Source organism: Micromesistius poutassou (assembly GCF_964030765.1).
Source record: "Micromesistius poutassou genome assembly, chromosome: 11".
In the NCBI taxonomy this organism is placed as follows: domain Eukaryota; kingdom Metazoa; phylum Chordata; class Actinopteri; order Gadiformes; family Gadidae; genus Micromesistius; species Micromesistius poutassou.
The window spans coordinates 6,519,891-6,534,463 of record NC_140281.1 but is presented as its reverse complement, the minus strand read 5'-3'; the positions used below and the strand labels follow the sequence as shown (position 1 = coordinate 6,534,463).

The following is a 14,573-nucleotide window of genomic DNA, read 5'->3' as shown; positions in this document are numbered from 1 at the left end:
AAACAGAATGATGTGGGGAAATGAGTTCAGAATTTTGGTCTGTGGTGAACTCCAGACCGAACTCCACAACAAACAACACACAGTATATAACATGAAGTCTTTTAGCAAAAGCTTGTATCCATAGCAACTCACAATAAATACAGTATATACAAGTTCATAGTGGAACCCAATAGGCCTCGCAATTTGGGAAGTATGACATTCTGACCAATCAGATGGATCACACTGCATCCCAAGCTGACCCCTTGTGAGAACACATTGAACCGCATGCTCCCATTTCAGACCTCTCCTCCCCTTGAAACTCACACACACACACACACACACACACACACACACACACACACACACACACACACACACACACACACCTGCACGCGCACACACACACGCACGCACGCACGCATGCACGCACGCACGCACACACACACACACACGTTTGCGCACGCACACTCACATACACACTCACACACATGCCCTGCACATCATTATTTTCCAGAGGCCACAGTGTCTCACAATGCATTAAAACAAGGGGGGTGCATAGGGAAGGGGGAGGGGGGTCCCGGGGGCATCCAAGGGTACCGGTTGGCCCCCGATCGATGGCGGTGATCAGAGGCAGGAAATTAGACTCATAACTTATTCAATGACCCACAGGTATAACAACGACGTGAAACACATCAAGATCCTGGCCAAGGATGGCTGCTTCCACATCGCAGAAAACAAGAGGTTCAGGAGCATACTAGTGAGTATATACAGAAAACAAGAGGTTAGGAGCATACTAGTGAGTATATACAGAAAACAAGAGGTTAGGAGCATACTAGTGAGTATATACAGAAAACAAGAGGTTAGGAGCATAGTAGGAGACTCTGGAGCACTCCCAAAGGGCAGGGGCTATGGACGGTGATGCTGATACTGACATCTCTGTGTAGGCAGTGGTTGAATGCTTATAGCTACCATAAATAATTAATAGCCTTGTTATTAATAAGCTGCCCTGAACAACAATGTTATTTCAGCTGGATGAATTGTAACTTATATTCTTCTTTCAGAGTTGTACTTTTTTTGTTTGAAAGACTTTGCAGTACCACAGGGTTTAGAGTCACTTTTTAGTTTAGTGTGTCATTTATTCAATTGCGTAATCTCATTTATTTCAAGCCCCATTTTGTGAAAAGGAATCCTTATCAAATGTCCAGTATGCCATTGACATGACCGACTCCACCTCGGCTTATCTTCCTCAATAATAATTCCCTTGTTTCTCATTTTCTGTGAAAGCCACTAATGATATCAGTGTACTGCCCCAAATGTGATTGATGACAGCTCAACTGATCCACACCTTACGTGTGTGTGTGTGTGTGTGTGTGTGTGTGTGTGTGTGTGTGTGTGTGTGTGTGTGTGTGTGTGTGTGTGTGTGTGTGTGTAGGAACTGATTGAGTACTATAAGCACCACTCTCTGAAGGAGGGCTTCCGGAGCCTGGACACCACGCTACAGTTTCCCCACCGGGAGCCTGAGAACATGGCCGCGCCACAGCCCCCCCGCCAAGCAGGGAACGGTGAGCTGGTCTCTTATGGGGTCTAGTAGGAGTCAATATGAGTTTACATTTGTCAGTTCAATGTATAGCCCTTAATCACCGGTACAGTCTCATAGGGCTTAACAGGCCGTATATTTTTGAAATAAGAAGTCTTGAAGAGGAACGCAGAGTGGGGGTCCCTCCTTCCAGGGATGATCAGGATTGCAATGAGCACCATAATTGATATACATAGATACATATATACAGGCACAATTCGGGAAAAGTTCAGACAATGATGATTTAATTTGTATTTAATTCTTACCTGGGAGGTACACTGAGCATGAGAGCTGCATCGCGCTGCGCTGCATCACGTTGTGCGTATAAATAGACTATGAATTAGTCTATTTTAGCTGCATGTCTGCTGCCAGTCCGACGGGCTCAGAATAGCAGCTCTCATTGGATAGAGTGGGAGTATTCACTTAGGGCTTGACACAAGGCAACACAATGCAACGGTGGTGTGTCCAGTGTGGGGTTGGGTATTGTGTACTGTGTATTTGTACTGTGTTCAAACTTACAGTACCTCACAGTCTGTGAAAATGTATTTCCTCTTGAGGGCCAAAAAAATCTTTATATCTATTTTGTATATATATATCTATCTATCTATCTACATATGTATATATCTAGGTATATATCTAGGTATCTATCTATCTGCCCGTTCAGTGTGTCTTGCCACTGGCAAGGGGGCAATTTGTATGCTCCTTACTTTTTTCCATCTATCTGTCATTCTACCTATCTAACTGAATACCTTTGATAAGATTCTTCACTAAATATTACTTTTGAAAAACAAATAGACTAATAAAATTGTATAGTTGCATGGAGCCTAAGAACTTCTTTGACAACCCTAACGGATTCCTTGTTTGACAACTCTAAAGCTGACGTTTTTATTTTGTATGAATTTATTTTGTATGAACTGTATCCTCTTGGCAGATCAGCTGTTTGCACCTGCTTCCTCAAGAGCAGAATGATGTTTTAAACAGTGCTACACGAGGACAAGGACTAGGGTCATCGTAATTATAAATAAGATGTCATTCCCTCCTTACCCAGTCATAGTTTGACATGTTTACTTTGCTAAACCTTTGTGAACTCTGCATGCCTCTATCAGTGTCCTCCTACCGCCTGCAGGGAGTTTCAATTGCAGAGTTTGGTGAGAAATATTGATACGATTAGTTAACGTCTATATGATGGATCAACATTTTATCAAAAAAGCTTTTGTGTTGTGGTATTTTCAAATTCAATATTTTGGAGTTGGACATTTGGTTACATTACTAAGTAAACTTTGGGGGATATTTAAAGGGCCCGTTCTTGACCACCAGACCTGAGGCCAACTAGCCATTACAAACCATGTTTGCGCACTATTTGTTTTGGTGTGGTTCTCAGGGGAACCCCCAGAGATGTTGTTTGGTATTCACCCTTTACGTGTCAGGGTCTGCCTATGCAATTCTTCTTACTGCCCTCCTCGCTGCCTCCCCATTGTCCCTCTCACAGTCCTCCTCATGGACCAACATGTAATGATGAGGTACTTGCTGCTCCATGGTTGAGCCTGTGATGAGCTGTTTGCATCCATCGGTCAACAGCTGGCTTCTGGGTCAAATTTGTCAGGGTTCATCCTTGAGTGATGTGCATTAGGGCTGAGAAGCGGGTATATAATATGCTGGAACTGTACTTGTTTTATATTATATTCAGATGAATATTGTGATGAATGCAGCTTATGAACCTCTCACAAGCTGCCCTGCTCAAAGGCAGATTAAGAGACAATATAATTATATTGTAAATGTTGGAGTAACAATCTTGGCTACTTTTCTTCACTATGTTGAGCAAGTCATACACTGATGCATTCATTCTCCGGTAATGGAGTCTCTGTCCAGAGACAATGGGGCCTCATATTTCTGAATAATATTGCTGAATTATTTGTTCCCAAATAGGTGGAATTATTGTATATTAAGTTGTACAACATTTTTGAAATGGATCTCATGACTTGAGTGATTCATATCTGGCTTCAAACTCATGAATTCAACTTCTCAGAACATTAACTCTGTCCCTGTCAGCATCCACATTGGAAACAGTCTATTTCAGTCAGTCTAGAAATGACATGGACCTGGAGTGAATTGTCAGCTGTCTACTGAAAACATCTTTCTCCCGCCAGAGCAGCCCCTCCGCCGCCCATCCACGGACGAGATAACCCCACTATAAGTCTTTACTTGTTGTGGAAGTATCAGAGAGTCTGAGAACCTGACGCAGTCTTTAAGATTCATAATATCAGAGAATATCACAGCGGTGCAATGAATGAATAAAGATCATAAACACGTCGGGAGAAAAAAACATTTATTTTCACAGATGTGCCCGAAGTTACTACTTTACAACCTTGTTGATGACCCACATTTAGAAAAACATGTACTTTTAATTCAGCCTTGGGTGAAATCGAAGCGTAGTGTCTGTGCCCCGGCCCCCGGAAAAGATCTGGACGAGATCCGCACGAGTGTAAACAATCTCCTGATCCATCAAGAAGCACACCTCACGCTAAACCGATGGTCTCTGCTTTATTATCTTCAATAAAACAATATCCTCTGCTAGTTACAAATAAGACGTGCCTATTTCGCTTTATGGGAGGCCACTAGAAAAATATTTCATCAACGTCAATATTGCTTGACGTTGCTCTTCGCTCAGTGTGTCTTGCCAGCTGACATGCTCTTATCCTCCTGTATCCTGTATGCGTTTATCCTCCTGTATCCTGTATGCTTTTATCCTCCTTACTCTTTTCATGCTTGTCAAACACTGGATGACTGAAATTCTTTGCCCACATGAAAAGCACATTTTAGATAGATAGATAGATAGATAGATAGATAGATAGATAGATAGTCCTTTATTAATCCCCCTTAGGAGAAATTCACAAGTGACCAGCAGTACAGTGGGAAAAGAGTGTGAAAACAAGAAAACGAGTATATATACAAATAAATTTACCAATTGAAATAAAATATAATAAAAAACTATTAGAATAAGATAAACATACTATATACATGTAACTGTCTGTAGGTGACTTGTGCATTAAAAAATAAATATGACTATAAGTATAAATGTGCCAATGTGCAGGGTTCCTGAGGTAATGAAAAATGAAATAAATAACAAGGATTAAACAACAATCAGGTGTGGGGTTTAGTCCTTAATCAAGTCTAGAAAAGGAGGTGTTGGGGCTTTGGAGGTGTTTGGAGCGGGGGGTTGAGGTGTTGAAGTCTGATAGCTGATGGGATGAAAGAGCCCCCCAAACGCTTTTGAGGCACGTGGCTGAATGAGTTTGTGGCTGAACGTGCTCCTGAGTTGCCTCAGCTCGGCGTAGAGAGGGTGAGAGGGATTGTCCATGATCGCCTGCAGCTTTCCTCTCATCCTCCTCTCTGTCACAGCCTCCACACCGTCCAGCTTCATCCCCACCACAGAGCTCGCCTTCCTCACCAGCTTATTCAGCTTGTTGGCACCTCCACTCCCTATGCTTCCTCCCCAGCACACTGCAGCAGAGAAGGTGGCACTGGCTACCACAGATTGGTAGAACATCTGTAGCAGCCTAGTGCACACATTGAAAGACCTGAGCCTCCTCAGGAAGAACAGCCTGCTCTGTCCCTTCCTGTAGAGGGCCTCAGTGTTGTCTGACCAGTCCAGTTTATTGTTTAGATGCACCCCAAGGAACTTGTAGGTGTCCACCATCTCCACCCCCTCTCCGTTTATGGAAACAGATGACACAACGTCTCACCACGCTCGTCATGGGACTTAAGCCACAGTACTTCATTGAGCATCTTTAGAGAGAACTTGTTTCTCACACTCACGCTCTGTCTGGCAGTAAGTAATTTACTGTCTGCTGCTTTTTGGATATTTTGTCCACAACATTTTAGTAGCCAGTCAAACTATACGGAAAAACTGCTTTGGTAGTACTTGGTGCACAAGGGAGAGTCCTGAAACAATCTTGCCTGCACATTTCTTGTTTGGGTATGAATGTACACCCCCGCATAAACCCACATGTATGCAACTTAAACTCAACATATTAAATACTGGTGTGGTATAGAACTATGCCATTCATTTGGGGATTTCTTTAGGTTGTTATTAGGGTCCGGGCAGCTAAGCTGCCGGGAACCTATTGTATTCCTAGGAATTCTTTCTTCTTCTTCTTCTTCTTTCTTCTTCCAAGGAAGTCATACTTCCCATGGGTGAAAACTCACCAAACTTTGCACAAAGGTCCAGTCCCATGCCAGATTCACTCAACTCCAAGGACATGTGCCCCCCCCCTCCTAGGGGGGGCACAATAAGCGTTTAAATTTAAAAACTTAAAAAATTCCTACCAAACCAACGGTAGATGCTACAGTGTTGAAACTTCACCACAATGTAGCCTCAATACTGCTGAAACTTTAGTCCACTTAAACTCATTACAAATTATGAAGTCCATCACTCTGTTTTTTTCAATAACTGTAAAACTTTTAAAATGTATCTCCTCCCACAATTTTTGCTCAATTGTCACCAAACTTATTATAAACTTAAACGTATACCATCAAATTCTTGATAAATACATTTTCAATCTTCCTGAAAAAAATTGAGAATATTCTGGAGTCATGGTTGATGAAGTTTGGCAAATATCAGAATTTTATCTCAAAAACTGAATTTTTGAGAACATTTTGAATTCTGCTCTCATGGGAACAACTGCAGCCAATGTGAGAGTGGAATTTTTAAACATCATATTTTCTCTTATGAAGCAAAACACTTATCATTAAAAACAAATCACCAACATTTCCATGCTGTCAAGATGCAATTTATGTATTATCAGATTTTTGTTTAGATGACTGAATTTCTGAAATTTTGACTGCACGACAGTGAATGGCTTACTCAATTTGTGAAGCCACTGTTGAAATGCCACTCTCCAATTAGCCAATTAACTCAGTGCGATAGACAATGGTCTTTGGTTCCAGAGGTTGTGGGTTCAATCCTCAACTGGTGTAAATTGAATATTATAAGGTCAACTGTCCTGTCTTCCTATTCTCCTTTTTGTTGCTCAGAATTTGCCAAAATTAGCCCGGACCCGACCCATTGCTGCGCAGCAGCTATAATTTAGTTTTGAGTTTTGCATAAAATTAGTTTTTGTGCATGGAAACTGAATCATTGGGTTGGGAAGGGTTGGGCATTGGGTTTTTCCAAAATTATTTCTCACTTTTCCAGACACAGAAACAGAAACGCACACACAATTGAAAAAAATAAACAAAGATGTCGAGCTTGATTGAAATGAGAATCCTGACAGCTAAGACACAAACCTTTTTTACTTTTTAGATCTCTCTCTCACTCTGTGTTTGTGTGTTGATTATTTGGGGATGATTTGGCGTGCTAAGAACAGTCTGTCTGAAATGTTAAGCTAGTGTTGGAATACTAATCACCTATCCCAACCAACCGCCATGTTGACGACATGCTGGTTGACAGGCATCACCAACTGTACCAGTACGACACTAACTTCCAACTAAAACTCATTACACATTAATGACCACGTGGGTTGGTCTTTTAGCTATTATTATATTAGCGTGTGTGTGTGTGTATTCATGTGCATGTGTGTGTGTCAGCTATTAAGTTTACATCTGCGTGCACTGATTGATATTTATGTCAAACTACTGCGCCTCCAGAGGCCCCTGATCTCCTCTGACCACACACACACACACACACATGCACGCACACACGCACACGCACGCACACACGCACACACGCACATACGCACACACGCACACACGCACATGGGGGATGTAATAGACCCCCCCACTCCCCGGTGTTAGCAGTCAGCACTACACCACTAGTCGGCGGTGGGGAAGGTGGGGGTGGGGCTAAAGGTATGAGATGTTCCTCAGGGGGACCGGGGGGAGGTGAGAACACGGCTGGAATACTGGAGCAGGGAGGGGAGGGGGTGGCTCTGACCTCCTGTTTTCTTCATTTATCTTTCTTTAGATTTTACATTTCAAAGTCCTTTATAAAATGTTTTTTCCTGCTTTACTTTTCTCTGCTTTTACCCTCCATGCACCCCCCCCCCCCCCCCCGTATCTCTGCTTTCTCTCTCTCCCTCTCTCTCTACTTATATCATTCTCTCTCCCTCTATCCCTTTATCTTTATCTTTTATCTTTCTCACTCCCTGTATCTCTCTCTCTCTCTCTCTCTCTCTCTTTCTCTCTCTCTCTCTCTGTATACCCCTCCCCCACCACCACCACCACCATCATAGCTGCATTGCTCTGCAGCCTCTCTTTTGTAACGCCTGCCAGCTACAGCTTTGTTCCTCCCTCCTCCGCCCCCTTCTGGTCAGGTACAGGTACTTATTTGACTCTCTCTCTCTCTCTCTCTCTCTCTCTCTCTCTCTCTCTCTCTCTCTCTCTCTCTCTATATATCAATGTGTATGTATATATATATTTATATTTATGTTTTGTAGGCTGCTTGGCATGCTCAATCTGTCATTACTGCCATGCAGCTTTCGGAACATCTAGCTCGCCTCACTCATTCATCTGTGTGTGAGACACATTTATGCAGATTTGATGTGCATGTGTGTGTGTCCTGTTTACACAGTGTGTGTGTGTGTGTGTGTGTGTGTGTGTGTGTGTGTGTGTGTGTGTGTGTGTGTGTGTGTGTGAAGGGGAGTCAATCCCGATCCTGTTAGATGTGTGTTTTGTGACAGGCGGCATGTTTAAATCAAAGTTGAGGGTGTTTGTGTGTTTCTTCTGTCTGTTGGACATTATGGCCGAGCGGCGGAGCTCAGAACTTGTCCTCCGCCCCACCCCGTCTGGTCAGTGCTCTCTCCTCGCTCAGGACAGCTGCAGGTGGTAGAGCTCAGGAAAAGTTCCCCGGCACATCCACACGAGCACACGCACACATGTACACTCACACACATACACACACATGCACACACGACTTGCACTATATTGGTCTGTTTTGTTTTCATATAATTCGGTGTACACATGCATACATGCACACACACACACACACACACACACGTGCACGCACACAGCAAGTTTGATTCATAGAAAAAACGAAGAGTTGTCTAATACAACAGCTGATATTTCAAGGGCTACAGTCCGGGACTTGTCGTGCACTGCTCTGCACACAGGTCCAACGTGTGGGCCTTGCTGTGTGAGTGAGTAGAGCTGTACTGCTCATCCCCCAAGCACCCCGGGGTGGGGTTCTCCCAGGGTGAACAACGGGCTACGGGCTAGCATCCATCTTTTTGTTGTAGCCTCGACGGCTGTGTGTCTGTGTTGTGCTCATGTTAGTTCTCAGTAGAGATGTCTCAGAGTACTCCTGTGTTTACTCTGTCTCTCTCTCTCTCTCTCTGTTATTCTTTCCTCTAGCCTTCCTTCGACTGTTTATATCTTTGATTATTGCTTTGTCCAGCTACATTAATATCTCTCTCTCTCCCCCGCTGTCTCTCTCTCTCTCTCTCTCTCTCTCTCTCTCTCTCTCTCTCTCTCACTCTACCGCCACAGTGCTGGCTCCCAAGGTCATGGGTGTGGCGGTGGCGCGCTACGACTTCAGCTCGAGGGACATGCGGGAGCTGTCACTGCAGGAGGGCGACCTGGTCACCATTTACACAAAGTCAGGGGCCAACGGGTGGTGGAGGGGAGAGGTCAACGGCAGGGTAAGTCACACACACACACACACACACACACACACACACACACACACACACACACACACACATACAAACCCCCTCCCAAGCCAAAAACTGTTTCCCCATAATATCCATAAAAAAGTTTAAACCATTAAAAGTATACAGGCTAAGTGGAAGAAAGAGCAACCACGACAACCAAGACTTAACCACGGAGTATGGTCGATTTTGGAAATTCTCCAATTGAAAAACTCCCTTAAGGCATTCCTCCAAAGCTCCTCCACCAAAACTTGTGATAAGCTCGCTAGCTACAGCAATATCTCTGCCTAGCCTTACAGAAGACTCAGGTCATGCGCGATGAGTGCATGGGCCAAGGTGTGCAGATAGTTAGGATAGGAAGGCAGGTAGAACATCCAGTCATTTCATTCAGGCCGAATGAAATGATTGGAAGATGATTGTAAGCTGGTACAAATAAATTGCCTACCCTGGCTTTAAAAGCTGTTTTGGTAGAGAGAAGAGAGCTTGATATATGCAGGGTGAAATTCCCCCACATATAGTAAAGAGTTTGGACGCTCCCAGCTTTTTCTGAAAAAAACATTTTTCACTGATCAATGGGTACAATAATTCATTGGGTTAATACTGTGAATAACAAGAGAACCTAGTTTTGTAGCGAACATCAAGCAGGCAGTTTGTAGCTGGGTTCAATCTGCGTTGTGTATTTTTAGTGAGGACACTACGACGGACAGATAGATGACGGCATATTTATTATCACCAGCCTGCATCTGTATGAGAGTAAGGTAAAACAGTGATGAATAAACAGGTCTCTCATCAATATGCTCTACTGCGCCTTCTCAACCAAAGTCCAGAAACAGAGAGAGTGCAAACTAGCGCGTTACCAAACTTCCGTTAGTTTGGCTACTCTGCTCCTTCAAAATAAGGTTAACATATGTTAACCTGCTAGTGTTTGGATTAAGTAAATTAAACTATTTGGGCATGAATCTAAAAGTATTTTACCAGGGCATATGTAACACCGTTGTCTAATGACACTATTCTCGATATTAACATTGCTCATATGAATATAAAAGCTCCAAACTAACCCACAGACACTTTACTAATTCATATCTACCAAAAACTAACTGTGCTTTAAAGAATATATATAATAATTTAATCAACACAACACTTGGACTGCTAGAAAAAAATGTTGTATTTTAATGACAAAATAACACAAACAAGATCTGTTCCTGGAGCTGATGTGTGAAGTCGTTACTTGGCAAGGGTTAGTGCATGTGTGTGTCCTATATTGCAATCACAACAGAGATGTAACATCCCTACAGAGATAATAATATTGTTACGCGATTGAAACGGCAAACCAGGCTTCTTACATTCCCCAGAAACAATGCCTTCCTTCTATTCCTGTTCAACAATGTAAAGCCACACTACAAAGCTTTAAACACAAACACAGGCATGCACCCACGCAAACACACACTCTAACACACCCCCCCCCCCACACACACACACACACACACACACACACACACACATATGCATGTCATAGTAACCAATTTCCTTTCTTGGTATTTCTCTTCCTCTCCTTCGACACATTAGGTCGGCTGGTTTCCATCGTCGTATGTGGAGGAAGGAGAGGAGTGAGGGAGGAAGGAGAGAAATTAATGAGGAGGGAGACAAGGTATGGATGAAGGACACAAGTAACGGAGAGAAGTCGATCCCTGGAAGTTTAAAAGGAAGGAAGCGCACCAGGGAAGAGAGGAAGACGGAGAAGAAGGAGAGACACAGTGGCGTGCAGCAGTGAGCATGAGCTCAGCCAGGAGCGGAGAAGATTCAAAGCAGTCAAGAGGCTGGCATACTTGTGTACCTGATGCAAAACATATGGCATTGCTTTCTCTCGCAAAGAAGAGACCAACTGCAAAGCACTTAACCCCCTCAACGGAGCCTTTGGGAAAGAAGAGGGAGTACGAAGCACACCTCCAGAGCCATATTACTGCAGTGCTCTGATTGGCTGAAGCCCGGGGTCAAGCTTGTTCCAGCTACTTTAGCTTGTTGCCTACCGACAATGTGGACCCAGCTGTACATCCATGCATCTATTCATTCATTCATTCATTCATGCATCTATCTCCTCCCAGGGAAAGAGTAGAGGGGCTTAAGGGAAGGGCCAAACAAAGACTACGAGCCTGATGCTTTTTCTTCCAGTGGCTGTCCAAAGGGCCCAGGCCTCGGTGTCAGTTTGACCAGCGCATCTGCTTTTGATGAATCGGTGGGCAGGATTATGGGTTATGGATTTGCTCATCTATCACACACACACACACACACACACACATATACATACACACACACAGATACACAATCTACTACATGTAACTAAACCATAGTTCAACCATAGTTTACCTCATCAATAACTAGGTTATATGAAATAATAATATTTACATGTTAATGTTATAAGATGTTCCTTTACTTAAACAGATGGTTAACTAAACATATTTCAAAAGTATACAATGGTGGCACACTATGCCAGGATTTGGTGTGAATACATCTCTCCGAGCTAATGCCTAGCTGATCATTTAATTTTCTACTCATGTATGCTTTGTACAAGCTCTTTTCGCACCCACGCTATATTTATAACTTCCTTATACAGATGTGCTGTGAAGACAGGCTTTTTTTGTATTCAGGATGGTGCTGTTATGTCAGAAAAAAGAAAGCAAGTGAGATGACAAAGCCTTCTGATCTTCTTAAACGTAGCTTTGATGTCATTGTGTAGCCAGACAGTGCCAGCATGTGTTTTATCAAATGTTCTTTATATTTCAATTGACAAGAAAGTCAATGTATTCCTTTTTTTTTATATTGTATTGGTATGATATAATTCCACAACACAGAGCAGCACCCTCCTTCAAGGTGCTGTTCGGTAGTACTGTTATCTGACCACTAGAGGGAAGCATCCCAAAAACATCGAAAGGTACCCAAAGCCGCCCCATTGCGTTGTAACGTCACCTGCAAATGACCTGTATATTTTAAATGTATTTATTGGGCTGAGCTGCAATGAGTTTTTTGTGAAAAATTGGATGCATTATGACCTACAGAAGGATCAATGTTGTAGAATGTTCCTTTACTCTCACAGCCTACCATGGACATTGCTGTTACTAAGTATGTCTATGCCAGTGCAGTGTTACTCGTGTTGTGGATCCAGCTGCTCCGGTCTGAAGCGTATTCTTACAGAATATTTGACATTTTTACTTTCATTTTAATGTGAATCTTCAGTTTGTTTGTCTGAAATGTCCTCTTTTTATTTTCTATATGTGCGTGCGGGGGGAGGAGAATGGGATGAGCCCAGGGCTCAAGGGTATCTGGGATCTAATCACAACACCGGAGCCTCACCCCGCCAACCATCCATCTCTCTCTCTTCCCCCCCTCCCCCCTCTAGCCCCAGTCCCCCCCTCCCCCCTCTAGCCCCAGTCCCCCCCTCCCCCCTCTAGCCCCAGTCCCCCCCTCCCCCCTCCTCTCCCTAATGAGAGGAGGGGGGAGTCTTCCCCCTCCCGTCTCTCATTCAGTCAGTGTAGATACACTCGCCTCCCCACTCCGTGAGGTGGTTGGTGGGACCGGAATAGTAGAAGTAAAAAGTGGATATAAAAAAAGCTGATTTGTGAGGGCGTGTGGAGGACGGAGGACGAGGTGGGGGGGGGTTCCAGTGATGGTGGTGTGGGGGTTTGCGTCCCCTAGCATTAGCTCAGCCAGTGGTGTGAGAGCCACACATGAAGCCCCGACTCACCAGACTGGGCCTGGCGGGGTCAGCAGCTCCGTGTGGTCGGGTGTGTGGAGGGCTACGGTGTCCCTCCCCCACTGCTACTGTACACCACCCTGGGTCATGTGAAGGCCACACGCTGTGTGAATATACGCACAACCATCCAATTAAGCGCACACACCCACAATATAGATCTTTTTTACTGTCTTCAGTGAGTTGCCACACACGCTCCTTGCAGAGCAGTAGTAGGCCCACACAAAGAAAGAGCAAAGTCCCCACGGCCATCTCCATTTTTTAATGAGTTCCTTAAGTTTTCTCTGCACTCCCAATCGGTCATTAGGAATATAACGTTAGAATCAACCATCGCATCATCCTCACCCTCCTCGTCATCTTCACTGACCCATACGTGGCACCACGATGAGAGCGGTCTCTCCATTCCCGGTGCCCAGCCCTGTTCTCATAACAAGCCAAAGATACCGCACGCCGCGCTTCAGACCATGTTGTTGACGTTGTTGTTGACGTTGTCCTCCTCTTGTACCGCGGAAACCATTACCACTGTGGCCTAACTCTACAACTGTGCAATCATGACTGTGTAGCATTAGCCTGTACCGTTGCTGTACTATACTGTATATATAGAGAGAAATAATGTATAACTGTATATAGCACAAATAAATCTGTGCACTGCTTATTCTCATGTGGGGCTGCTTTTTTCAATGTTACTGGACACACATACACACAAACCTATGCGTGGGCGACTGCAGCACCTAACTCACCCAGACAGACGTCTGCGACGTCAACCAGACACAGCAGCATGTTTTCTGACGGGGATATGTCGATCCCCAAAGGTGCTACTGCAACACATCTGCACATGTTGCGGATCAATGATTGGTGAATTGACAAGCAGGACTTATCAAGGGACGAGCAGGAACATGCACAACCACTCCAGTTTAGGCTACTGCTAACCTCTGATTCTAATAAACATTGTCGTTGTGGAATTGCTCTACTTTTGAAAGGTTTAATACATTTACATTTAGGGCATTTAGCAGAATTCCTGTTTGTAAATACTATCACTGTGGTCGTATTGATATCGATCTTATTGATATCGATCAATAAGATCACAGTGGTCGTATTGATATCGATCAATAGGATTCACACAGTGTAACATCTGTGTGCCACAACTGCATCTCATGCACACGCAAATCCAGAAGCTTGTTGAGGCTTTTAGGATGGCATATATTAAAGGTTTATACTCTTCACACCTCATGGATTATTTGCAAGGGTATGATGGGTGCATTATATTGTGACTGATGATTTATGATTTATTATGATTTTAAATATAAAAACAAGGTGGTCCAAATCACTGGCTTAATGTCCTCCATTTGGGGTAAGGAGATTTACTCTAGTAGTTGAGAGTAGTTGTGGCCTTGATAGTTTTTGGAGTTTTTTGGAGATTTTGGAGTTCATATTCGAGGCATCCCTACCCATACCAATCCAACCAGTCTTTTTATATCATTTTTCATATCATTTTTGACCATCCAATTCCAGCCAGACAGGAAGCTGTTTTTGGAGAGTGACCTCTTACGATGCAGTACCTTCAGAAACACCCACTAGACATCACATAACTCACAAGTTGATTACGCTTAAAAAAATATTATCTAGGCAA

General features: G+C 43.7%; 1 protein-coding gene across 1 annotated transcript in view; it reads left to right on the top strand.

Moving 5' to 3' along the window:
* The window catches only part of vav3a (vav 3 guanine nucleotide exchange factor a), an 83,851-nt gene extending 70,341 nt beyond the window's left edge, over positions 1-13,510 (top strand). Inside the window, exons 24-27 of the mRNA XM_084475299.1 lie at positions 649-736; positions 1,412-1,541; positions 9,038-9,189; positions 10,765-13,510. Coding sequence (XP_084331425.1) covers positions 649-736; positions 1,412-1,541; positions 9,038-9,189; positions 10,765-10,809 — 415 coding nt within the window. The 3' untranslated portion in view covers positions 10,810-13,510. The remainder of the gene's footprint in view (positions 1-648; positions 737-1,411; positions 1,542-9,037; positions 9,190-10,764) is intronic.
* The last annotated feature ends 1,063 nt before the right edge of the window (positions 13,511-14,573 follow it).